Source organism: Myotis brandtii, unplaced genomic scaffold (assembly GCF_000412655.1).
Source record: "Myotis brandtii unplaced genomic scaffold, ASM41265v1 scaffold269, whole genome shotgun sequence".
Taxonomy (NCBI): Eukaryota; Metazoa; Chordata; class Mammalia; order Chiroptera; family Vespertilionidae; genus Myotis; species Myotis brandtii.
Genome location: NW_005360226.1, coordinates 349742 through 377490, shown reverse-complemented (window position 1 = coordinate 377490; position 27749 = coordinate 349742). Strand labels below are relative to the sequence as shown.

General features: G+C 38.2%; 1 protein-coding gene across 6 annotated transcripts in view; it reads left to right on the top strand.

Moving 5' to 3' along the window:
• Positions 1–27749, top strand: part of CACNB2 (calcium channel, voltage-dependent, beta 2 subunit) — a 359528-nt gene that overhangs the window by 225902 nt on the left and 105877 nt on the right. For 4 of the 6 annotated variants that reach the window (XM_014541388.1, XM_014541390.1, XM_005868441.2 and 1 more), the window contains one exon: positions 4549–4668. In XM_014541388.1, the coding sequence (XP_014396874.1) occupies positions 4549–4668 (120 nt within the window). Of the gene's footprint in view, positions 1–3218; positions 3725–4548; positions 4669–27749 lie in introns of those variants that run through there. The other 2 variants (XM_005868440.2, XM_005868442.2) reach the window with 2 other exon arrangements.

Here is a 27749-nt window from a genome sequence, read left to right as displayed (position 1 = left end):
ATCAAAATAAAAAGCTTCTGCACAGCAAAAGAAACCATCAACAAAACAACAAGAAAGCCCATTGCATGGGAGAACATATTTGCCAATGTTATCTCTGATAAGGGTTTAATCTCCAACATTTACAGGGAACTCATACAACCTAAAAGTGCATGGTTTTGTTACTGAAGAAACCAACAAAGCATGAAGAGCAATTCATTTTCTTAGAGAGACCCAGATCTCTGCACAGAAAAAAAAAATAAAGTTAATTATTTTAAACTGTGGGAAGAGATGACAGTAGGAGAAATGAAGGAATTATCACCCCCAGCCAACACAAGCAGACAATACAAGAGACAGACCCTTTCCCCTCAGGCCTTGTTCTCAGAAGTCTATCCCATAATGCTTTCCTTTAAAAATGTGGGCCGGACCACAATGGCAGTGGAAGTCTGTCTATCCTATGGCAGGTCAGGAAGAAACAAGTCAGATATGCCATTGATTTAACATAATCCTCCACATGAGAAGGTCGTTTGAAGCCTGACATAGTTTGGTTGAATATAGCTTTGTCTAGAATTTGGTGACCTTAGGATACTATTAGAAATTGATTTTGCCCAAGAGCTTTGCTTTAGACTTCATATGAAAATTTTGCACAGAAATAGATGAACAATTTGGGATAAAAAAATCCCTCCTGAATAGGTGTATGACTCTCATCCTTTTGGCTTTAAAAGATAAAACAAGAGAACACTGAAGATAACTGATGCTGGAAATATATGACTGTTAAACAGAAGAGTACAACATCAAAAAAGCAAGTTATAAATACCAAAACAAAAATGCTTAAGGGAAAAGGTGATAATTTTTGTGCCAATACTTGACATAAAAGTGTTTAGAGGGAAGAAACAGAAGTTGAAGAGTAGCTAAAAGTATAATTTAATCCCATTAAAATAAAATTTCCTAAAAGCAAAGAACACGTATTTGGAGTGAGAGTTCTGAGGATAAAAATAGAAGATTCTGAATGAATTATTGGTAGACATTAGGTACTAGTTGTATTTTGGGACCATACAATGAGGAATAAGAACATTAAGATGCAGAAAAGGAAACGTGGGTAGCTGAACGTGTGATGTACCTGTAAGGACAAATACCACAAAAGGCCAGTAGGAACGCGAGAGATCAAGAGTACATCTTGTAATAAACCTGTTCTGGAGTTAATGGAAATGACTGCCAGCTGTTCTTGACTAAAGACAACTTGAGGCAGAATGACCCAGAAAGTCCATATGGTACCAAAGGCAAAGCTTAATTAGATATATCACTTTTAACTGCACGTAGCCACACTCCCAGAAGGAAGGAGATTAATTGTAATGCACATGTTGGGAGGGTGACTTTCAAAATTGCAGGAACTCTGGAGGCCACCCACGCTACTATTTAATAGTGGCTCTCTTTGGTGAGAGGATATATAAGGTGACCTCATTTGTGTCTTCCTCTTTTTACTATGGGATATGTAACTTCTATAATGAAAAAGTATTTTTAAAGTATATACTATTACAGGTACAAGGTGTGAAAATAATGTGGCTCCTATACGCTCCACTAATAAGCTACAGTTCATGGTCATATTTCATATTGTAAAATCATTAAAGGTTAATATAATGTCGCAAATATTCAAAAGATAATTGCCAATGTCGATGTAGAGGGTTTTGTTTTAAACAATGTAAGCTTGGAAACAGGTCTCAAAATGTGCAATTAAAAGCTACCTCTGATTATTAGCAAAGGACTTTTAAAATCTTATTTTGTTTAAAAGGGAGAGATCACATACATTGTGTGTGTTAATCCTCTTCCTGTCATTATGGGTTTCTTTATGACAGAATTGTGTGTCCTCGAGGAGGTGTGACCTGAGCTTTCGGCAGGGTGATTGGGTCTAAAATGCCAGCCAGCGCAGTGTCAGTGGGGACTGAGGCCCTTTATGGGGCGTAATTGTGCTTCTTGGTAATTTTCTACTGTGCTACCCCTGCTGTAGGGAATGTTCTGGGAAGATGGGGGAGCCCTAAGCCTGTGTGTCTGTGTAGAAAGACTCATCTGTCCCTTGAGAATTTTACTTAAACAAAAAAATTGGAATGAACTTTGTATCCTCCATGCATTTTACATTCACTTGCTAACAATATAAGTAATCTTTTTAATATCAATTTATGTAATTATACCGCAATTAAGGTGCATTCAATCTATTACTTTTGTTCTAAAACTCCTATTCTACTGTATTTCCTAACATTGATGTCATGAAAACTGGTCTTGGCCCAGAGTTGAAAGGATGAAAGAAGAAAGGAAGGGAGGAAAAGGGAGAAATTCTTAAGAATGGTTTTCTTTCATTTACATAAAACTTTACAAAGTAACTCCCTTACCACACTCAAACAAAAATAGAGCTTAGAAGGCAATGATAGAATTTTGTTTACTTTAAGAAACCTGAAAACAGTTTATAAATAAACTTTTTTTATAAATAAAGTTTATAAATAAAGTTTATAAATAAACTTTAAAAATGTAATTCCACTACTACAGGATATTAAAAACTTAAATACATTTCCTTCTCAAATCTCAATTGTCTTATTCATAAGACGAATTTGGACTGAATTGTTTCATGACTCCTATCTCAAGCTAATAAACCAACCGAGCTTTGAATCTTCTTCATAATTACTGTGATAACAATTCACACAGTTATGTATTCCAGTGACTTTATTTCAAGCGGTAGTTTCTCAGTGGGAGAAGCATTTCAAAGTCATTTTGAGCTCAGTGAAGCTCATGGCTTGGAGCTGTGATTCCTCTCCTGTCCTAATTAAATGTGAAAATTTCTCTCTTGCATCTTGCTTGGGAAGTCACAGGCAAGCACAAGCAGTATGCTATGACAGTTGCTGAGCATTATTTGATTTTTGCTGTCCAATAATGTACATAATATTGTCTATGCATTGCCTTGTGGCATAGGATAGACTTTCTGTAAGCAGGTTAATGGAAATGGATCCTTACATGAAAAGATTACATGCTGTCTTTTTGAGAGAATGTTTTATCTGAAGCATAAACATGACAAACAGACCTTGTGCCGGTTACTATAGAACCAAAACCCTTTCCAGCTGTTTACACTTCGGATGCAAATGGCAATTTGACACAGACTAACAGTGTGCGTGATGTGAGCATCCGCCTGAAAAGGCTACCTATGGAGCATGCCCAGTGCGGTGCGTGCGTCCTCCGCCTCCCCCTCCAGATCTCTGAAGATAAGGCTTGAACTTTGCACTTGCAAATGTCACTGCATACGTTTTGCACTAGGTGCTTTGGGTTTTTTTTTAAGGTTCTCTTTCCTTTAGCAATCTATGAGCAGGAAGAGACTCTGCAGGGCAGGAAGATACATTAAGTTTCAGAACGAGTTGGTGCCTGTCTTTGAACGCACTTGAGGTGCTCTTTATTTTTAAAGCAACCTAGAGCGTTCCAGTGTTCGTTTCCCCCTCTGGAATGGGAGGATAAGAATCCCCTCGGATTGGAGTCCCCCGGGGTAGGGAGCGCAAGCCCCGGAGGCAGAAAGGGACTGAGAAGAGGGGCTTGGCCGGAGCATGGCTGGGGAAGGCGCGGAGGCTGCTCCGCAGGGCTCCGCGCGCGCTGAGGATCCGTGCCCGGGGCTGCAGCTGCGGATGGGAAAGGCGCTGTCTGGCTAATGAAGGCCACCTGGATCAGGCTTCTGAAAAGAGCCAAGGGAGGAAGGCTGAAGAACTCGGATATCTGTGTAAGCTCCGGGGCTGGCGTGTGGGGAGACGTTATTTCGCCTTTGCTTTTGCTGTTATTGGAGTGAGTGCTGGCATGGGCTCCTTTATTCAGTAATAGGATCCTGATTGCAAGAGCGGGAGCCAGGGAAAGTCCTGTCATTTTCTGAGCTCCTTTTCCTGTGTCATGGTTTATTTGCCAGAGGAGATGAATCCCGGGCAGGTGTTTTCTGCAGACAGGTTTTGTTAATATCTATTTAAAGGTATTGAAAAAAAAAATTGTTGCTTAAAGATTGTGTGGAGCCGACTGCTGTTGTCTTACAGTTTTCTCAGAGGAGGTATCAGGTGAATAAAAAGGTGCAAAAGGATGCTTAAGATTCAAGTGGAGTCAGCTCACAGTAGTGAGGTTTTGGGGAGTTGAGGTTTATAACTCCTTTACCTTTCGGGTATGTTTTTTTTTATCAGCAGTGCCTTCTTTCTGGGTGTAACTACTTGCCTTACGTGCAGATTGTTCTTGAAGCTATCCTTGAAACCCATCTGCGCCCTTCAGCTCTGCACTGCACCACGGAGCTGGTGTAAAGGGACTTGTTCTGTCTTCCAGAAAGGACATTAATGGGAACATAAAGCTGGGGAAGGAATGGTAACTTGGTAGGCACAGCTACCCTAGTGAATGGTCTGCCAACCAGAGCATGATTTTTCTAGATGGTTTGCCACGAGGTGGATTATTTTCTCCTCTTTTCAGGAACTTGGGGCAAAATCTAGGAAGCTCACTGTAGTGTTGATGAAACATTCCCAACGCAAACGTCATAGATGGAATCTATTTTAAAATGTAAATTTCCCTTTCCAGGGTTCGGCAGACTCCTACACCAGCCGTCCATCCGATTCAGATGTGTCTTTGGAGGAAGACCGGGAGGCGGTGCGCAGAGAAGCAGAGCGGCAGGCCCAGGCCCAGTTGGAAAAGGCAAAGGTAAATCATTTCTCCCTGCCACGCTCTTTCTCCGCCAGTGTGCTGGGCCCGTGATGGACCACCTGTGGAAGTGTGTTTGGTTTAAGAGAGGTACAAAAAGTGAGATTATTTTCTTTCCCTAGTAGAAAAGGGAAGTGTGATATATGAGTGGTCTTGCATTCCATGTTATTTTATAATTCAAGCAACGTGTGTCCGTGGTATATGGTTCATTTAGACACACAAAAGGATTCCTGATTATACCAGGAGAAAAAAACAGTATCTAATATTAAAATGACTTTACCTTATTTTTCCAGCAGACCCTTTCTCTGTTCAGAAAAACAAACTTTATTCAAGTTGATGTTTATTTTGGTATTTATTTGAATAGTCTTTCCCCCAAATTTTACTCCATAGGTGCTTTATAATATTATTTTCTTATATTTTTTTTAAAAAAATGGCTCACATTGCGTTTTTCAAAAATAAAGCAACAAAGGATTTTATTATTTGAAAATGTTTTTTCTATCCTATAATAATAAAGTGCATATGTTTGTATGTGGAAGGGGAACTGGAAATCAGATATGAAATATATAAGTACAGAATTTAGCTGAGACCCTATTAGATTTGACTAATTGTCATGAATTAAATTCTTTTTCCCATGTAGTCATTTCTAAATCATGGCTGGGGAACCGTTTTTCTGCCAAGGGCCATTTGGATATTTATAACATCATTCTCGGGCCATACAAAATTATCCTCTTAAAAATTAGCTTGCTATATTTGGTCAAGCATTTAATGAACTCACCCCTAATGCCTTGGCAGGGCCACACCAAATGCTTTCTTGGGCCTTATATGGCCCTTGGGTCGGACGTTCCCCATCCCTAGGTTGTTGTTCAGTTTTAAGGTACCTTGCTGTGTGTGATACTCCGTAACTTTTAAGTGAACATATTTGAACACAGTTGTTGGTTTTCTTTTGAAAAGAATTACTGCTTTGAAAAAGAAGTACTGTGTTGCTCTTGCTAAAAAAATCGAGGGTAACATTAGAATACTTATGTTGGCTGCTGAATCTCTGAGATGAGTAAAATCTCGGTGTGTTGCTATGGGAATCATGGCTTGGAGATTCTTGTTTGAAAGCATGGACAGCCCTTATGTAATATTCATGACCTCTAGCACAGCTGCCATCACAGTTTACAGAGGAACTGCCAGGAGGCCATGACTCTTGAGAAGCAGTTTCCATACATCACAACAGTGTTCTCACCTCAGCGTGCAGGGAAGTCATCGCCAGGTGTGATATAGTCTTGACTGCAAGACCACCCAGAGGAGCAGGGAGCTGATGAAGCCAGGTGTGGCCCAGTTGCTATCAGGTCATCTGCTCTACCAAAGTTAATCATTTAAAACAGTGGTTCTCAACCTGGCTGCACATTAGAATCACCTGGGAATCTTTTGAAAATCCTGATTTCTGGACCAGAAATCAGGATTTTCAAAAGATTCCCAGGTGATTCTAATATGCAGCCAAGGTTGAGAACCACTGATTTAAACCATTATGATGTGACAACATGGATGAAGCTGGAGGACATTTATGCTCAGTGAAATAAGCCAGTCACAGGACAAACACAGTGTGATTTCACTCATCTGAGGTATCTAAAGTAGTCAAACTCAAAGCAGAGAGTAGAGTTGCCAGGGCCTGGAGGAGGAAGAAATGGTGAGATGCTATTCAATATACATAAAGTTAGGCATGATGAATAAGTTATAGAGAACTGCTGTACCACACTGTGCCTATAGTTAGTTAGCAGTACTGTACTGTGCACTTAAACATTTGTTAAAAGGGTAGATCTCTTGTTAAATTTTATTAGAATAAAAATTATGTAGGTGAAATTAAACAGTGAAGAAAATTAAATAATGAATGTACTCCAGTGAAGCTAATTGCCACAAGTTTGCAGTGTGGCTAGTAAATGTTGCAATTTAGAAGCTGAAGTCTACATTCTACACTTTGTACCGAAGTGCAAAGAGAAAAGCCAAGAAAAGAAATAAGTTTGTATTTCAGAAACAAAGAGTGTTTTATTTGCACTAATTTATTCATGTGATTTTCACATACTACAATTAAAGTTTCTCCAGTTTATACCACATCATCATACAATCCAAGGTCTTACAGGTTTTGTTTTCAAAGTCTTCGGTTATCTGATTGGCACAGTTTTGTCCATGACTGCTACAAGTCCTAAGTTAAGTGGCACAGCTTCATAGAATTTTTAAGTATCTTTCAAACCAGCGTGGATCAAAATATTGGTCCTAAATTAAAACAGGTTCATGTTGTTCATCATACAGACAAAAAAGTTTATAGTTACAAATAATGTAGAAGATGGGAGAAAATAAAGAGAATTTAAAACAAAAGCAAAAATAATTGAAGGGCTACTTAGTATGTTTAGTGAACATAGTTTATTTGCATCTATTTTCCTTTCTTAAAATTAGGTCAGCCTAACCGGTTTGGCTCAGTGGATAGAGCGTCGAACTGCGGACTGAGGGGTCCCGGGTTAGGTTCTGGTCAAGGGCATGTACGTTGGTTGCAGGCACATTCCCAGTAGGAGGTGTGCAGGAGGCAGCTGATCAATGTTTCTAACTCTCTATCCCACCCCCTTCCTCTCTGTAAAAAAATCAATAAAATGTATTTTAAAAATTAGGTCAATATCTTAAAACTTTGATGTACTCAACTGGGTAAGTGTGAATTTTAATATCTGAAAGAAGATAGGACTAGGATTTTACTTTATGTTAAAATCATGGTTTGGTAAATCTGATTTGTTAGTTACTGTATCCTTGAAGATGAAATGCAAAGAGGGATTGTAGATGGCTCATCCATTAGATTGTTTTTATCTGTTCCCCTCCACCGTGCCTTTATATCATTAAACCTTTTTTGAGACCTATTTCAAAAGGCAGCTTTAAAGTTGAAAAACATGTGAATTCATCATTTAATTTTAGATAGTTTAAAACACTGCACATCCATTGTGAAAGAATCAAAGTTTTATGGATTTATTTTGTAATCATAGCATCTCTCAAACAGGAAGATTTTGTAAGTGGGTGATTTAATTCACCCTGCAGATCATGCTCAATAGGTCTGTGTAAATGCCTGGCATAAACCTCAGTGGCACTTGCAGATCCTGCCCCACTATAAATGTGAACTACATTATCCATTAATTGCCTTAAGAATACGCCTGTGAAATAAGGTGATTAGCAAGTAGTGAAACTAGAGACACTGCCTTCTAGAATTAAGTGACCTACAAAAGTTTATATAACCTGGCACTCTGTGCTTCCAGTAAAACCCAGTACTTTTCACTGCACTTTGTTATGTCTCCTCTTAAACTAGTAAACTTTACAGTGAACAGATTCTATATTAGTTTTGGGGCAAATAAATATCAACAAGCATGACTAGTGTGACTGGCTACTTTCACCTACATAATGTTTTCAATATTCATCCATGCTCCTTTTCACTGCACTTTGTTATGTCTCCTCTTAAACTAGCAAACTTTACAGTGAACAGATTCTATATTAATTTTGGGGCAAATAAATATCAACAAACATGGCTTTTCTTTAACTTGGTGTTTTCTGATCACAAATGCACATTTTGATCCAGTTTTGGCATATTTTGCATATCTTGCCTTATTCAAGCTGGTGCTCTTTGATTATGCCTTAAAAAAAGTAATATGTGAATTTAATTTATTCCCACATTGATCTTTTTTAAAAAACACACACACACAGCTTGAGATATAATTCACTCATTCAAAGTACACAATTCAGGGTTTTTTATATTCACAGGGTTATGCAACCATTACTATCATCAATTTTAGAACATTTTTATTATCCACCCCTCCACCCAATGAAATATCATATTCTAAATTAGCAGTTACTCCCCATTTCTTCCAACCCTCTTAGCCCTAGGCAACCACTATTCCACTCTGTTTCCACAGATTTGTCTATTCTGGATAGTCCATATAAATGGAATCATACAGAAGGTGGTCTGGTGTGACTGGCTACTTTCACCTACATAATGTTTTCAGTATTCATCCATGCTCTAGCATGTATCCTTTTTATTGCCAAACAATATTCCATTGTATGGGTGTGTCACATTTCATTTATTCATTTATCAGTTGGTGGACATCTGAGTTTGTTTCCACCTTTTAGTTATTGTGAATAATGCTGTTATGACATTTGTCTAGGGTTTTTGCATGAGCATATGTTTTCATTTCTTATATGCGTGTATCTAGGAGTGAAGTTGCTGGGTCATATGATCATCTTTTCTTAACTAGAAGAATTATCTCTTCTTTTCTCCTTCCCCAAAATGATCCTTTCTGCCCTAAACGCAGGGACTCTGAGATGGGAAGTCTAGATGGGGATTCGATTGGCACAGAGATGTACTAGGTTCAGTGCGATATTCTTTGTACAGTGGGTTAACATTAAATATTAAGTCGATTGTTCTCTGATCAGTGAATGGCTACCGTATTAAAGACCTTGTATTAGTCACAGTTGCTCAGTAGAGGGACTGAAAAGACAGAGCCACGAAGAAGAAACAGGGGGCTTTTGCCTGCAGAAAACTGCTACCGGTGGTTTAGGGAGAAGAGTTTGGCTTTAAAGCATGCTGATTAGAGGTAAAACAGATGTCCCTCCCTGGAGTAGAGTCTGTGAGCAGGGGAGGAAAAGACTGCACCCTGCTGGCAGGAACAACCATAAAATTATTTTCGTTGCTACTTCATAACTGTAATTTTGCTACTGTTATGAATCGTAATGTAAATATCTGATATGCTATATGTGTTTTCCGATGGTCTTAGGTGACCCCTGTGAAAGGGTCGTTCAACCTTCAAAGGGGTCGAGACCCACAGGTTGAGAACCGCCGCCTTACAGGATGGTCAGATGGAGTTTAGCTTATGAAATAGAATGTGGGGGGTAGGGAAGAGGGAAATGCCTCCAAGGTCTAATAAGTAATGTAGGTAAAGGCCAAAGTAAGAAAATAATTGGCAGCAAGAAAATATGGAATCTTCCAGAAAAAGGTTACTTTTTTGAGATCTTGCCAACTTGAAAATGTCTTTATTCTAGCCTCACATTTAATTAGTAGTTTGGCTGGGTATAGTATTTATGTATGAAAAACATTTTCCTTCAGAATTTTAAAGACATTATTTTACTGTCTTCTAGCTCTAGTTCTGTTGATATGTTTGCCAACATTATTTGGTCCTTGAATGGGGTTTTAAAATGTTTGTAAACATTTAAATATACTGGTTTATAATATACTGAGAACTGCTTTTCCTTTGGTATTTTGAAATTGTGCCTTGGTGTGGGTCTTATTTATTGTGTCTGGCTTCTCATACGCATGTTCATTGTGAAGGGCCAGTCACTTCGGTTCTGGAAAGTGACTTCTTTTTTTATGGATATTTTTTCCCACTGTATTTTCCTCTTTTTTGGTTCTCTCCTTTGTCAGACATTTGATTAGAGCCTTCTTCTCTACTCATTTTTTTGTACTCAGACCTCTGTCTTTTTGCTCTACTACCTGAATTTTTCTCCACTTACCTTCTAACCCATATATTGGAAATTTTTTAAATTGATTTCAGAGAGAAAGGGTGGGGAAGGAGAGATCGAAACATCAATGATGAGAAAGAATCATTGATTAGCTGCCTCCTGCAGGTCCCACACTGGGGATCAAGCCCAAAACCCAGGCATGTACCCAGGCTAGGAATTGAACCATGACCTCCTGATTTATAAGTTGATGCTCAACCACTGAACCACACTGGCTGGGCTCTATTGGAATTTTTATTATTGAAAATTTCTAATTCCCAAGAACTTGCTTCTCATCTCTGCTTTTATAGGTTCCTGTTCTTATTGGATGGGTGTAATATGTTCTCTTATACATCTTAAGGTGTTTTTTTTTTTAAAGATTTCTGGACTGTTCCTATTTTTTAAACTTTAAAAATTTGATATTATTTTTACATACTGGAAACTTTTTCAGAGGTTTGATTTCTGGCTGTCCATTTATAATTAAGAGCAAGACATTGTAAAGCTGACTAGCAGCTCTGAACAAGATGAGAAAGCTTCTTGACTGTCAGTCTTTTTAGGGTAACTAGAGGCCCAGTGCACGAAATGCATGCAAGAGTAGGCCTTCCTTCCCTCCGGGTCCTGGGACCAGGGACCGGGAACCCGGGACCCAGGCTTTCCTCACAGCCCCGGCTTTGTCTGGAAGGTCATCTGAAAGGACATCTGCTCTAATTAGCATATTACACTTTTATTATTATAGATTGACTGGGGGTGTCTTTTCTTTCAGTCTAGTCAGTGTCCCCAGAGAGGGGTCCCTGATATCCTGATATTTTATATTCTCACTCTTTCTACTCTGTTAATTATCATTGTCATTTTTTTTTATTGGACATTTTGATCTACTCTCATTTTCTGTTCTTTATATTTGTGGGTTTATACTTTTTGGAAAAAATTTTTTTCAAGAGGTAGCATGTGTTCAATTGACCATGTTTTATTTCCCATATTTATTAATAAACATACTATAGAAGAGAAAAACAATGTTTCTCATGACATGGGGAGAATCCTACCCAACTGGAAATAATTCCCCTAAGCAGCCTTTTCAGAAGAAACATGAGTGTGTTTGTTCACCTTCAACTCAAACATGAATTTTTTTATTTTAAAAAATGTTAAACATGTTTTTACAAATGGGTCTTATTGAGAAAATTATGTTGGAGAAAGGCGAGAAGTATAGGTTATGTCTGTATTGCATACTTTCTTCAACCTACAAGATACACTGTTGGGGAGACTCTAAAGAACATATATTAAAGTAAATGATGTCTCATCAGACAAAGACATTTAATTGGTAAAAGATAAAATCCAGCAGAGAAATCTCATAATAGAAAACACCAATTATGGCAGACACCCTTAGGAAAATATTGTGGCCAACATTAGTTTTCCATCATTGATTTCAATGCTGTCTTTTAATTTTTGTATTGAAAAATTTGTCAGTTCTCTTCTGCTCATAGCATACAAAATAGAATTACAAAACTGGCTAAATATTCTAGCTTCCAGAGTTCATTTACTGTTCAAATACACACTAGCTTAGATTACATTTTTTTCTACCTGTAAGAAATAAAAAGTGCGCAAAAGCCCCTTAGACCTGGGTTAGCTTCTATGTCAACTCATAAGTATGAGTGGGTAAGTATAGTCATAGCCTCTTATCTCCAATGTTAGTTGACAAGTATAGTAATTACAATAACAACATTTATTATGTGAGTACTGCTCATTACAGACAATTCGAAAGATATAAAAGGAAAAAGCAAAGCTTTGTGTCTATATTGCATTTTGAAATATGATCAGGCCATACCTACAGCACTGATTCCTATATCATCTTTTACACCAGAAAAATCCTCACTCATTCTCTCAGTTGGCTTTTGCTGCAGGACAAGCTGCTCTGTCTATTGGCTTAAAGTCACCATTTACTTAGGTCACAGTTCTCTTCCATGTATCAGTGGCCAGCTGGCAGGTGAGCTGGTGGCCAGGTGATCGGGGATGGTCTCTTGCATGCGTCTGCAGGTTGGCAGTGGCCAGTTTGGGTGTCTCATTCTCCTTTGGGTGGCCTCACATCCCCCGCAGGCTGGCTGGCTCACCCTCATGCTGGTCTCAGGGTTACACGCACATTGAGAGAGAACAGTGAGTGATATTCAGTCTCTCCTTGTGTCATGTGTGCTAATGTCCTATTGGTCAAAGCAGGCCATGTGGCTAAGCTCATAGTGTTGAAGGGAACTACTAAGACATGATTCCATCCTGGAAATTATTACAGCCGTTTTCTGTAAACAATCTGCCACACCCATTTTTTTCCTCACTCACCTCTTTCTTTAAAATTTATCTTTATTGTTGAAAGTATTACAGATATCGCCCTACTTTCCCCCATTGACTCCCTCCATCCAGCTCCTGCCCCCCACACCCCCCAGGCCTTCACCGCACTATTGTCTATGGCCATGTTATGCATATATGCATTTAAGTTCTTTGGTCTATCTCTTAACCTCTTTGGAAGAAGAAATGTCTTACTTTTTAAAACAACCCTGTCTTCCCTCTCATCCCATCTTTCCCTTCCTGTTAATGTCAGACTTCATTGCCACAAGCTTTATCCCCCAATTCCATTTCTTCCCCCCGCCCCCCACTTCCTTGAGACTGATTTCTGTCTCTGTCTCTCTACCAATGGCCTCCAGTGACTTTCTAAGTAAGTTCATTGACCTTTTTATTAAACACTAGAGGCCTGGTGCATGAAATTCATGCATGGGGGTGCGGAGTCCCTCAGCCCGACCTGCACCCTCTCCAATCCTGGAGCCCTCAGGGGATATCCTACTGACGGCTTGGGCCCGCTCCCCGTGGTTCTCTGCTCTCTGTGGGGCCTGCCTGCTCCACACCATGGCAATGGGCAAGCAGGCCCTGCTGGGTGCTACCTGTGGGCCGTGCTTGCCTGCTGGGCTCACGTTGCCGGATTGACGCAGCCAGCATCCTGCCCCAGCCGCTATGGGCGCCGCCATCTTTGTCGCAGAATGATAGTTAATTTGCATATTACTCTTTTATTAGATAAGATTCCTTTGACTTCTCAGGAAGCCTCACCTTGTTTTTCTTCTCTACTAAGTCAATTTTGTCTTGCAGGTGCTGGCTACAACACAAGCCTGTTTCTACTGCTTTTCTAGTTCCTTTTCAGTCTCTTCTGCTCCTGCTTTTAGCTCCCTCCACTGAAGTGTGGGAGTCCAACCAACCCAATGTTTAAACTCTGACCTCCGGCTCCTATTGCTTCCGGCGTGCCATTGGTTTTCAAACTGACGGGTTCCTCGGGAGTCGCTGCAGAGGCACAGGGTGTCCAGCAGGACGTGTTCTGTGTGTTCCTCCGGGATGCAGCCAAAGCAGGTCTCTCCATTCATTTGATACATTAGGACTTCCTTCCATGGAAGTTTTTCTTTGAAGATAGAGCTTCACCACCATGACGGGTTGTAAGCCACTGCCATCTTTACCTTTACCTTCACCCTCCTCCTGGCTTCACTTTTGTCTGTACCTCTGCCCCTGACCTCTCTCCCTATTGTTACTATCTCACAGCGTCCCCGTTTTGGCATCCCTATCCTTTCTGACACCCATTTAAAATTGAGCTTCCCATTTTTTCCTTCAAACCCTTTCTTCTCTACATTTTCCTATTTCTGTCAATGTTGACTTTATCCTCCCAAGTTTGAAGACTTAGTCCAGGATTGGCAAGATTTTTCTGTAAAGGGTCAGATAGGAAATATTTTAGATACCATGAGTCATGTGTTTTGTATCACAACTACTCAACTCGGGGAAACCTGGATATTCAGATCCATCTCTGCTGCAGAGACTGGCTGCTACATCTTTTGATACGTTATCTGTGAAGCTCAGTCGTGGTTCCAGTGGTAATTGCATTAGTTGGCATGTGTCAGGCTCAGGGCCCAGTCAGGGGACTTGGATGGGCAGAGGCAACTGGAATACAAGGCTCCTGCCTTCAAGTTCAGTATCTAATGGGGAGTTTGTCTTAGAAGTTATGAAACCACTCTTTTCATTTCCTCTTTAGCTGTATATGGTCGCCATACACTATCCCATATGTCACTATTGTATTTGAGTTACTTGTCTCTAACTTGATGATTAGTGCTGTATGGCAGATCTGTGATGTCCACTGGCTGCCAACCTGAGAGGGACGTGACTGGCATTGACTCATATGATCTTCACAGCAGCTCACCGTGTCAGCTCAGATTGCATCCCCATCCATCCCTGTGACTAAGGCATGTGTCCTGTCTCCTGAACTAGACTTTTTCCCTTGAGAGTCAAGGTGTGCTCTGTACTTCTTAATCTCACTGGTCCAGATTCCTGCGTCAGTTATCAAGAATGAGTTAACATCTTTCTTGCTCATTTTATATGCTGTCTTCTGAGTAATACCTGAGTATTTTAGGAATAAAATGACATATTGTTCTCTCTTTATGATTATATTTATCTTGGCAAGTCTACCTACAAATAAGTCTTAAGTTTCTGATGGGTAAGAGTTACATGTTTTAAAGAGAACCCAATATTCTAAGTTAACGCTCTCTTACAGTGGGTTTATGGTTTTTATTAATGGAAGTTCTAGAGGGCTGAGGCTTGCTCCCATTTAAAACTGCGCTCTCGTGTAAGAACCCTTATAAGGACTGTTAATATAATATAGACTTCTTTCTGGCTATTTCAAAACCATAAATGGGTTGGGGAGGATTATTATAAACATTGTAGCTCAAGCTTTTTTTTTCCTTAGAGAACTATCATTGAACAACTTTGTTATATCATTATAAACACAGCTATAAATACATGATTCTTCCACTCCTTTTTCTCTACCAGATATGAACAGGGAACAACACAAACCTATATGCACAGCTGAAAATAGTCAACCTCTCTCTGCTCCTGAGTTTTTGCCCTACCAATAGCTAAATGACAGATGTTGAAAATTGTGGAAGAGAAGAATTTATTCAATTAGCAAACATTTGATGAGTGGTATTGTGCTATGGAGCTGGGATCTAAAGGAAGGGAAATTAAAGATGTGTTAGATGTGGTTTTTTCCCTCAAGAAGCTCATGGTCTAACGTCGATGCCAGGAATGTGTGTCACTGACTGAGAGTAATGTGGTAAGTGTTAGACTAGCAGCAGTGTGAGCCAAATGCTGGAGGAATGGTGAACAGGGGCCTCAGCTCTGCTGAGTGGAGGAGGGCTGGGAGAGGGAGGAGGACAGTGGGATTAGAGATGCCCCTGCTGATATAAGAATGTGGCTTCTGGAAAAGCCTTTACTAATCAGCAACATGCTTTTCTAAGGTTAGCAAGATTGATTGCTAATTGAGGTGGCCAACAAAGGCTGTTTTGGTTTAATTTTATTTAAATTTCAGTTAATTCCAATTTATCTTACCCTCACCACACTAAAGTGTGTTTTTTACCCTCAACGATTCTGAGTGTACAGTTCAGTAGTGTTAACTATGTTCACATTGTGGAGGAATGGATCTCCAGAACTTTTTCATCTTGCAAAACTAAAACACTTTCCCTGTTGAACAACCAGTCTCCATTTCCCCCTCCCCCAGCCCCTGGCAGCCACCATTCTACTTTGTTTCCATGATTTTGACCACTCTGGGCATCCCGCCTTAATGGAATCATTTTTGCTCTTTTGTGACTAGTTTATTATACTTAGCATAATGTCCTCAAAATTCACCCATGTTATAGCATGGGACGGCATTTCCTTCTTTTTTAAAGGCTGGGTAATATGACGTTGTATAGAGATGCCACATTTTCTTTATCCGTTCATCAGTTGATGGACATTTAAGCTGCTTCCACCTCTTGGCTATTGTGAATATGCTGCTGTTGTTTTTTTAATCTTGGATTTATGTTAATGATCCTGTTAAGCTGTATCATCAGCACGTAGTAATTATAGCTTATGTTTGTACAGTGTTTCAGTATTTAACGTCCATTGATTTACTATGCCTGGTACTTGCAACTACCCAGTGAGGAAGGCGGGGCAGGTAGAGTTATCCCATTTTGTGAATGAGGGAATTGATGGTGGATAGTGAAGGGTCTTGCCAAGGCCGTTGAGCTCTTACTTGGCAGAATGAGGACAAGGACTCAGGCTTCCGCCTGGTAGCATTCTGTCCTTAGGTTCCTTCACCTCATCCATGAGCCCCTCTTAGGGGTAAACTGAGAATGCACCCCTACTGCCTCTTTGTTTCAGGCTCTGGAAGGAATAGAGGAATAAAACATCTATTTGTTTTTTAATGGTAAAAGCAAAAAAAAAAAGCAAGGTAAACAATTTAAAAAGTAAAAACATCACCTCTGCTATTTTTTTGCTGCTGAATTTAGATAGCACCAGTAGAGTTTACAAGCAAAATACTCCCCTCCCCCCCTCCCACACACACATAGTTTAAGTTCAGATTATGGTATTCACACCACTGATTTGGAATTAGTACATTTTAACATCATTTAAACAAAAATCTTGAACTAAATTTCTTCAGCCTAATAAGTTGTTAAAGAAAGAGCTCTCAGGATGCATGTGAGTACCGTATTCTTGCTTAAAAGAAGATGCAAGTGGAATGTTCCTGAAAATATCTCAATAAGCTCTTTCTATAGAGAAATGGAAAAATAATTAAATATCTAGGAAATAGGTTGAATGAAGAACACCGAAAAAACAGTTTAAGTAGGGCAAGGGAGAGAAGATTGAAATCACAATGAAACTATCTGCAAAGAGATTTTATAAGTGTTCTCTGTTCCTAAGGGAGGGAAAAGATGAAAGGGACTCTCTAGAAATTATAGCAGCCAAAAAAAGTAAATGGAGTTGTTATAATTGACTAGGGAGAGATGAGAGGTGTTATAAAGACTAGGAAACTGCCCAGCCAGTGTGGCTCAGGGTTGAGCGTTGACCTAGGAACCGGGAAGTCATGGTTCCATTCCACCCAGATTGTAGGCTTGATCCCTGGTGGGAGGCGTGCAGGAGGCAGCCAATCGATGATTCTCTCTCATCACTGATGTTTCTATCTCTCTCTTTCCCTCTCTGAAATCAGTAAAAATCTATTTTAAAAAGACTAGGAAACTGCTTTCGTGATGTTTTAAAGAAATATATGTGGGTTAAAATGTTTTATTTTAACTAAATCCTGTTTGAGGAAGAAAGATGAATCACACAATTAACTGACAAAGTTATTTTTGTTCTAGAGATTCCCTAGTTCTTTCTAGGGAAAGTTCTAGTAGTTCTTTCTACTTATACTTGCAGGATTAATTCCCGTTGCTTTAAAAAAAAAAAAAAGTTCTTCTTGAAGATTCGAGACTAAATACTATGGACACTCTACCCGCCCAAGACTGGCTCAGGAAGAGTGTTTTGCAGGAGCTAGGTAAAAATGTGGGCAGTCAGTTAAATCGACAGTCTTTCAGCTTTCTCCATCTATTCCCTGGACTCCAAACAACTTAACTCTTCCTTTTGTCATCCTAGAGGAACTATAGTCATCCTTGCATGAAATATTTATTGGACCAATTGTAACCTTACATTTGAGGCAACCTACATTCCTGAGAGATGAAAGTCCAGTTACAAGTTTGCTTACAAGGGAATCCAGTTTCACAAACATTCACACAGAATTACAGCAGATCTTCGGCATATAGTACACACTATTTGCTGAGGTCTGTGAGTTTAAGCGGTCTGAAGTATATGGTAAGTCATATAATAGACACACAATGGAGTATAGAAGTCCTTTGAATAGAGAAATATTTCCACATGATAAATTGAGGCATTTGATGACCTACCTGGTGGTATGTGCTGCTAGGGAATATAAACGATGAAGCCTTGGTCCCTGATCTCCAGGAGTGCAGTCTAAGAGGACATTTAAATAGTAGCTATGTGGTCATGTGCAGTACCATCTTTCCAACTCCTTACTTTAAAATGAGAGAGAGAAGTTGATCACACTGAGGCCCAGGTCCCGTAGCTACCATGTACTGAGCACTAAGGTTTAGGAATAGTCCAATGTTTTGTGTCAATCTTACCACAGAGTCTGGCATTTTACAGGTGGCAGTTAAGTCAGCGTCTTCTTACCCAAGTGATTAAAAGTCCACTAACAGGTCCCAACCGTAAATATTTTATTTAGGGTTAATACATTAATAACTGTATCACTTATCTTTTGCTATAAAACTAAGGCCTAATATTTGAGCCTAAGTCAGCTAATGGAGGTTTCCCTACCCAAGCAGCCATCTTCAGTCTAGAATTTAGTTTGACATTAATGTGAATTTGATCCTATCCAAAGATTCTTGTTCCAGAATACAAGAACTGAAAAGGATTTTTTAATTTTAAATCATAGTCACGTTTATGCCTCAAAATGATACTTAAAATTTTTCCTAAATAGTTTAGTTTTACAAAACATGAAACCTTTTTTTTTTCTAGTCCTATATTTTTGCTAATTGTCTTGGTAAAACAAAAAAGGAGGAATTTGGTAAAATGTAGTATCTTTATAAGAGAGGATTTTTTCCCCTAAAAATTCATATGTATGTAAAATGTTTTGATATTAGTAAAGGTTAGTCAATCTTGTTAATTCTAGACCAAGAAAAAGTATCCATTTGAATTAGACCAACAGGGTACTTAATAATCTTAGCTCTTGAAATAATTATTTTATATTTCCCTGAAATATATATGCTGTTTCCTTGGCTGAAAAATGTTCATTGTGACATACCAATTCAGAACCCTTCTTCTTAAGGGTTTGTTTTTTTTAAGTGGTTTTTCGTCTTTTCTGGATCTTGAGTGCCTTTGAGTATATGATGGAATCTGTGAGCCTTCTTTAGGGAAATGGTTTACATCTATACAGTGTGGCTGATATTTCCAGGGTCTTCGTGGACCTATGAATCAAATCCATGTACCTTAAGGGTTTGCAAAGTACAAGAATCTTTCAGAATTTCATCCTTCCTCCAGTTAGAATAGCTGATATCTGAAGAACTATGGGACAGTTCTGAAAACACTGGTTTCCTTTGCTCTCAGATACTTGTGATTACCACATGAATTCTTCTTGAAGTTGTCATTTTAGCTATAGTGTTTAGTCTAGTGTGGAAGCAGAGGTTGGGCAAATATACAATACTCTGAGTACTTGCATGTGCTATGTATATGTGAAGGGTGTTCTAGTTTAGACAGTTGTCAGTGCTTAGTAATTTCAGTGTTTTGTTTTGTTTTTAGATTTTTCAATGACCTGTGAGAAAGCAAACAGCACTGAAAAGTCCTCTCAAGTTTACTAGATAGTGGGAGCTAATCTTTCTGAGGTTTGGTCTGGCCCCGTGCCTGTTGGTTTACTAGTGTATGAGCTTCTTAGTTGCTTTTTGTTAATACTCATAAAGTATAACAGCGATTTTCAACCTTTTTCATCTCATGACACACATAAACTACTAATAATTACTAAAATTCTGAGGCACACCGAAAAATATATTTTTGCCGATCTGACAAAAAAAATGGTATAATTTTGATTCATTCACACTGGACAGATATTGTGTTGGCTGTTGTCAGTTTTTTATTTGACAATCTAAGTGCCCCAAACTGAATAGTCAGGTACTGCATTTTAAAAATCCTTGTGGCACACCGGTTGAAAATCTCTGATGTATAATCTGAATATTTACTCCTGTTTTATTCTTGCCTAGATTATCTGTTTGACTTGGATAACCAGGAGCCAACTAGCTGTATAGAGGGATCCTGCCTACAGTTTGTAGAACCCTAAGGCTATCTGTTGCCTACTTGTCCTTTTCCTCAGGCTAAGACAGAAACTCCTGCCATCTTTCTAGCTTCCTGGAAAAACAAGTGAAATATTAAATGTACCCAGAAGCAGGACTTTTCCTGCCCAAAGGTTCAGCTGTTCCTTGCCGTTCAGCAGTTGTGTGTTCCTATCTGGCATGGTCCATCACTCTGTCCCACCAACCCTCCCTCTTTCTTCACTTGCCACCTCCTGCGCCCACACAACTCGTTCATCCTTCTTTCCACCCTTATCATACCATACATGTTTATCTCCCCAAACATCTAAACTGGGAGCAACTTGGACAAAGACTTGTCCTGTTGACACTTAAAATGTAACTCCTCCGTAAAGGTGTGATACATATTTGTGTACTGACTTAATCACAGATCTGCTGAGTGATCAGGAATCCATGACTGGAGCCCTGAGCCTTTGGATATACTGATATTTTGCCATCTATATCTTGTAAATAACTCTTTTTATGAGGTTATGCCTTGGCTCTACCACTACCATGTTGCCACAGAGTGGGGTAATTGGGGTGTATAGTTCATTTCTATCTCCCTCCATGTTGTATGCTGAGTGATATGTAGAATGACTTTCGGTTACTACTTGAGTGCATTTATTAGTGAAAATAATTATCGAATCATTTTTGGTGGAGATGTCAGGAAGAGGTCTTTTCAGGAAACTTTCAGTTTGGTAGAGTAGGGCTGTCAGCCCATGCTGCTCCACAGGCCTGGGGTGAGGGAAGACGTAGGAGCAAGTGGTGCCCTTCCACAAGGCCAGATTCCTGATGGGCAGCTGCCCAGGCTTTCTGTTCCCTGTCCTGGGCAAGGGTCCGCCCCAGCCAGTTTCTGAGGTGCTGTTCTGTTTTAAAAGATGAAATTATAAGTCAGGGCATCTTCCAGGTAAATTGAGATCTCTATATAAAGTTCACATTATGGGTATTCCACTAACAGATGTTCAGAATTCTTGGTCCTTTTGAAGTTTGTTTATTGCCCCCTTTGGAATAATTAGTGAAGAGGAGAGATAGTAGAATCACTAGTGTATTCCTATGTACAAACTACTACATCATTTGGTGTGTGTTTTTGTAACATGGGAATACAGCTCAAGAGAGAACTGGAATTGTATGACTTTGTGATCCTTGGAAAGAGTGCCTCTTATGTACTGCTAAATATGCTATCATTGAAGGCTGATCTATAATAGAACAGTTTTCTGCAGGTATTGACTATAACTATATATGATCGTTAGTGGGGACACTCGTAAGTCAAGGCCCCACTGTAACTATATATGATCTCATAATAAAAGGTTATTAAAATAGGATGCCAGCTTCTCAATTATACTTTTCAATAAATTAAGTAATGCACATAAAAGAGTATTTATAACACCTGTAAGGTGAAAATCCGTGCACCTACAGCCCTGATGTGAGCGAGAGGCATTGCGGGTAACTTTGAAGGCTCACATGTTGCCCTTCCCAATGCCATTCCTTCCCTTCAGAGATCATTTTTACCCTGAATTTAATGTTTCTCACTTCCTTCCTTTTCATTACTTTTTGTCTTTCCACATATGTTTATATTCCTTACAACATACTGCTTCATTTTTGTTTTTGAACTATTTTGTTGTAGAATTCTCTTAAGGTGTTCTTTTGTGGCTTGCTTTTTTTGCTCAACATTACATTTGTAAAATTCAACTACATTCCTTTTTATCACCGCCATTTATTCACTTTTACCAATATCTGGTACTGCAGTGTAGGATTGCCACAATTGATCTGTTTTCCTGTCAATGGATATTTGAGTTATTGCAAACAGTCCTGCTGTGGAAACTTTTGTACTTGTCTCTGGATACACATGTGCAAGAATTTCTCAGCCTATGTAGAACTAGCAGTGGAATTCTTGGGTCTAAGGTATGTGTGTTTTTACTTTTACTGGATAATGGCAGTTGGTTTTTAAAGTGAGTATCTTAATTTATACTCATACTATTATGGTAGGAGGGTTCCTTTTCTTTCACATTATCCATAACATTAAAATCTTCATAACAATAATGTTATGCAAAATTTATCTCGTGCAGAATTTAAAATCTCATTGTGTTATTTCTATTTCCATGATTACATGTGAAATTGAACTCTTCATATATTTATTGACCTTTGTTTTCTTCTCCTATGAAAAGGTTGTGGATGGCTTCTAATTTTCAATCAAGTTATCTTTTCTTTTGATTTTTAGGAGTACCTTATATATTCTATATCTGATAATCTTATTCATTATTTGTGATGCTGAAAGGTTTTGATTTGTAACTGCTATTTTCATATTTTTATAGCATTCTTAATTTAATCAAGAGAGTTTTAGCCATCTTTTCTATCATTGATTGTGCTTTTGGGATCTTGCTTAAGAAATTCATACCCTGAGCTCATAAAGAACTCATCTAGTATCTTTATTTCTAATAATTTTTAAATGTTGTCTTTCATATTTAGGTAAGGCCTTAATCTCTCTGGAATTAACTTGTGTGTATGGAGTGAGATGGGGATCTCATTTCATTTAATATACCTATTTGTTCCAGAACTATTTATTGAATACTTATTCTCTATTCCGCCCGGCCTGAAATGCCTGATCAATCACAAATCTAACTTGGACATATGAGTACGTTTGTTGCTGGGCTCCTTTTCCTGTGTCAGTGCCATACTACTTAATTGCTATAGTTTTAAATAAATATTGGATATGTCATCCCACTTTTTTCTTCAGGTCAGAATTGGCTATTCTTAGACCTTTCTCTTTCTTATAAATTTTATGTAACAGGTATGAAGTCAAACAGAAATAAAGAAAGAAAGAAAGAACACCCACAAACATACCCAGCTGAGATTTAGTTTGGGGGTACATTTATATCCTTATATCAATTTAGGGGAATATGTCCTTATTATACTATTGAGTCATCTTATCCATCAACTAGAGGCCCAATGCATGAAATTCATGCAAGAGTAGGCCTTCCTTCCCTCGGCTGCCAGCAGCTTCCCTTCCCTCCAGCACCTGGGACCCGAGCTTCCCCCTGGCCACCGGCAGGCACCCAGGACCCGGGCTTCCCTCGCAGTCCCAGCTTCATCCGGAAGTTCATCTGAAAGGATGTCCAGAAAGACGTCTGGTCTAATTAGCATATTACGCTTTTATTATTATTATAGATATGAAACATCTCTTTATTAATTCAATTCTTGAATGTCTTACAATTTTTCATAAAGGTCATGCTTATACTTTTTGGATTTGTTCCTAAGTATCATATTTTTTTATTTGCTGTTACAGTCCCTCTGTCTCACTTTCTGTCTCCCTCTTCTCTCTTACTTTCTCAAGTTGTAGTTTCTGTTGGCTGATGTATAGAAATGCAGTTGATTTTGTACAAAATCCTTATATTCATTAGTCTTTCTAAACACTTTATTAAATGCTAAAAATGTTCTGTAGGTACTTGGATTTTCCATTAGACATATGTAGAGCAATTATATCATGTAAATAATGAAAATTATATTTCTTCCTCTCCAATTCTTCTAACTTTTCAATTTTTTCTCATTCTGTTGCACTTCCTAGAACATCCATTGCCATGTTAATTATATATGGTAATAGCAGGCATCTGGGCTTTGTGAATTTTTAAAATATATATATATATATGTATGTGCATATATACACACATATATATTTACTATTTAGTATAATAATTTATGTAGGTTTTCTATAGATACACTTTATCATGTTAAATAAGTTTTCTTCTATTTCTAATTTGCTGGGTTTTTAAAAAAAATCATGAATTAATAATGAATTTATCAAGTGTCCATTTTTATCTCTTAACATGATTATATGAATTTTTCTTTAAATTTCTTATTGTGGTTAGTTACATTAATAGACTTTCTACATTAAGTTGACTTTGCATACTTGGACAAACAACATTTGCACAATAGTCTACCCTTTTTAAATATGTTGCTGAATTTAACTTTTTAAGATTTTGTGTGTGGGGCTGTTGTATGTGTGGTCACTAGGGAAACTGGCCTTTAAATTTCCTCTTTTGCATTGTCCTCATGAGGTTTAAGGTTGAAATTTATTATATAATTGGATTGTTTTGTGTGTTATTTTTATTTCTCTGCCCTGGAAGAGTTTCTGTTATGATCTGATTATTTCTTCCTTAAATATTTTCTAGAACCCACTGGGAATATTCCTATACTGTGTTTTTTGTTTTTTGATAGGAAGATTTTCTGTAACCATTGATTCAAATTCTTTGATTATTATATAACTCTTTAGGGTTCTCACTCTCCTGATGTCATTTTGGATGTTATAGCTTCCTCATTTCTTGTCCACTTCATCTCTATTTTCATTTTTTTAATCATACATTTACTTATAATATTCTTGTTATTTAATCACTGTAGTATTTATAGTTCTTTTTTCTTCTTTTAATTTTCCCTTAATATCAGAATTTCACAAATATTTATTTAATAATTTTATAGAGTAAAACTTAGTTTATAGTTTTCTCAATTTTTTTTACCATTGATTCAAATTCTTTGATTATTATATAACTCTTTAGGGTTCTCACTCTCCTGATGTCATTTTGGATGTTATAGCTTCATTTCTTGTCCACTTCATCTCTATTTTCATTTTTTTTAATCATAAATTTACTTATAATATTCTTGTTATTTAATCTCTGTAGTATTTATAGTTCTTTTTTCTTCTTTCAATTTTCCCTTAATATCAGAATTTCACAAATATTTATTTAATAATTTTATAGAGTAAAACTTAGTTTATAGTTTTCTCAATTTTTTTCTATTTAATAAAATTCTGGGGTTTTTTATTTCCTTCTAATTTTTTTCTTTTTCATTTAAGTCATATACTTAGTTCATTATTTCTCATGCTCTGCTCTGTTATTTTTGCTTTTTATATTTCTATTTAAGAAGCATGTTTTCTGTATCCCACAAATTTTGATATGCCATAATTCATTATTGTGCAATTCTGAGTATTTTCATCTTGACTTCTTTTTTGAGCTGTGGTTTTTTATAAATGTGCCAACTCCCAATGTGTGCAGGTTGTCTTCATGCTGTCCTTTCTCTGTCCTTGGCGTTCAGGTTTATCTACTTTAAATAGGATGTAGCTCAATTTTATTTTTAATTCAGTGTGACAATCTCTATCTTTTTATAATACAGCATTTACTCTTCTAACTTTGAGATTACACACATTTGTACTTATTTTGTATTATAATCTTTCTTTGTGCTTTTAGAATATTCCAGTTTTTTGTTTTATCTCCCATCGCACTCTTTCTTTCATTCGGAATGATTTTTTGTTTTTTAAATAATGTTTTCCCTCTTTACTAGTTTGGCAGACATACATTATAGTTCTGTTCGAGTTTTATTTTTTAGTGGATACTTTAGAAATTTCAGCCTGAATTATTAAATTAACCTAATGTTAGTCATTTACCCTCTTTTTGGACAACAAAGTCTTTAGGACATTTAAGTTTTAGAGCTCCCTCCATATTATTGTCAATAATTTTATTTTATCTGCTTTTTAACTCTACATATTAAATATTATTGCTTTTTATCTTTTTAAAAGTCTGTATTTGTTTAGATGCATCCTTTTCATTACTATTGCCTTTGCTCACCATTTCTTTCGGTAGCAAGGATTCCTTCTGATATCAGTGTTGTTGTGTTTTTTTTAAATCAGTATTGTTTTTCTTGAAGCCTATTATTTATAAGTTTCTTTGATGAGAACAGTTTTACTGATGAAGTCTCTACATTTGTCTGAAAAAAAAAAAACACAAAAACAGCACCTCATTTACGAAAGATAGTTTCACTTGAAAACAATTTTAGGTTGGTAGTTATTTTTTCCTAGCACTTGGAAGATGATATTTTACCATCTTTTGGCTTTGGCTATTGAAGAGTCCCTTCTCAGCACAATTCTTTGTATATACTCTCTTTTTCCTAGTTGCTTTAAGATCTTCTCCCTGTCTTTGCTGTTCTGCAGTTCTTGGTTTTAATCAAGGTACAGATTTCTTTCTTTCTTTCTTTACTTTTTTTTAAAATTCTGATTGGAATTTATTGTGCCCCCTGAATGGAAGACCTGAATATTTCGCCAATCCTAGAAAATTCTCCACCATTATCCTTGAAAAGCTAAAATAATAACAATAATTTAATCCAGCATTGTTAGGTATTCTTTGGTGGAATGGCTGTCCAAAATGTCAAATCTGTCTCATTGCCAGAAGTGGGAGATTATTAATGAGGTCTTAGAGTTATTATTACATCTGAATTTAGGTTAAGTCCTCTGTTGATTTTATAATTTTTTACCTACATAGTTAAACAGAAAAGAATCAAGACAGTGTTTAAAAGGGTCATATTGCCTGAAATAATAAGAAAAAATAAACTTTTATAAGTAAGATATGTAATGTCAGCAGAAATCAAGGCTACTATGACAGGCTGAGACTGAGTCTGACTCAATATACAGATCTGTCTTTGAACTTCATAGTGACACAGAATGTTTATAGTATTGTGTCCATGGAGCAGGGAGGAAAGGGAAGAGTGAGAAGGCTTTCATTCTTGTCCTGTTGCACTACTGTTACCTGTAAGAATTCTTTTTTTTTTTTTAGGGGTTGCTGATCAGCTTCTAAAAGTCTCTCATTAGAGTTTAAGGTCCCAACAAGGGCCTGAGTAACATGAAGCATTCTGACTTGTGCTTTGTGTTATTGAGACATTTCCAAAAAGAAATGACTAAGAACAGTAGTTATAATTTTTATATATGAGCTTGGGAAGTGTGATAAATACACATGTACTTATTTCCTATTTATCCACATGAAAAACATTTACATATTTGCATTTAATGTGTCAACCATATAGACCATTTAAGTAGATAATCCTTTAATCATTTATATTTGGGTTTGGTCAGATGCTTTTGTATGTATGTATCTATATATATAAAAGCCTAAGTGACTGGTCAACCATTCGACTGGTCAACCGATCACTATGATGTGCACTGACCACCAGGGGGCAGACGCTCAATGCAGGAGCTGCCCCCCTGGTGGTCAGTGCGCTCCCACAGCGGGAGCACTGCTCAGCTGGCCAATGGGCACCAGATGCCGGGCTCATGTCCAGCAAGCGCAGCTGCAGCGGTGCCTGCAGCCGAGCAGCAGTGAGCCTATTGAGTGGCAGTGGCAGGCGCAGTGGGGCTAGGATGAGCGGGAGTGGCACGGCGCCTGGCCTGGGCTCCTTCCCGGCCACCTGCCACTTTGCGCACTACTACATTCCTCGGGGGATATTGGACTGCCGGTTTTGGCCAATCCCCGCAGGCCACACTGAGGGACCCCACCCATGCATGAATCCGTGCACCGGACCTCTAGTATATATATGTGTCTAAATGTTGGCTTGTTTACCTTCTTCATCCATTCACCTTTGGCTGTGGGAATAGAATGAATCTGCTTTTCTCCTGATGCCTAAAGTAGGTCCTGAACTCTTTTTATAAATTTCTCAACACTGTCTAAAATATCTATTTTGCCTTTTCCTGTGGTTATCTATACTAATAATAGAGGAATATGCAAATTGTCTGAATGCCATCACAGTAACAGTAACGATCGAACAGCAGGCTGTGTGGGGCAACCACGGCAGGAGGAGGGTTAGTGAGGGATGACCAAATGACTGAAGAGCAGGCTGCATGGGGCAACCAGGCTGCCAAGGGGGTTAGTGAGGGAAAACCAAGCAACTGAACAGAGGCTGCATGGAGTGACCAGGCCGGCATGGGGGGCAGTTGGGGGTGACCAGGCCGGCAGGGGGGCAGTTGGGGGTGACCAGGCCAGCAGCGGGGAGCAGTTGGGGGCAACCAGGCCGGCAGGGGGGCAGTAAGGGGCAATCAGGCCGGCAGGCAGAGGTGGT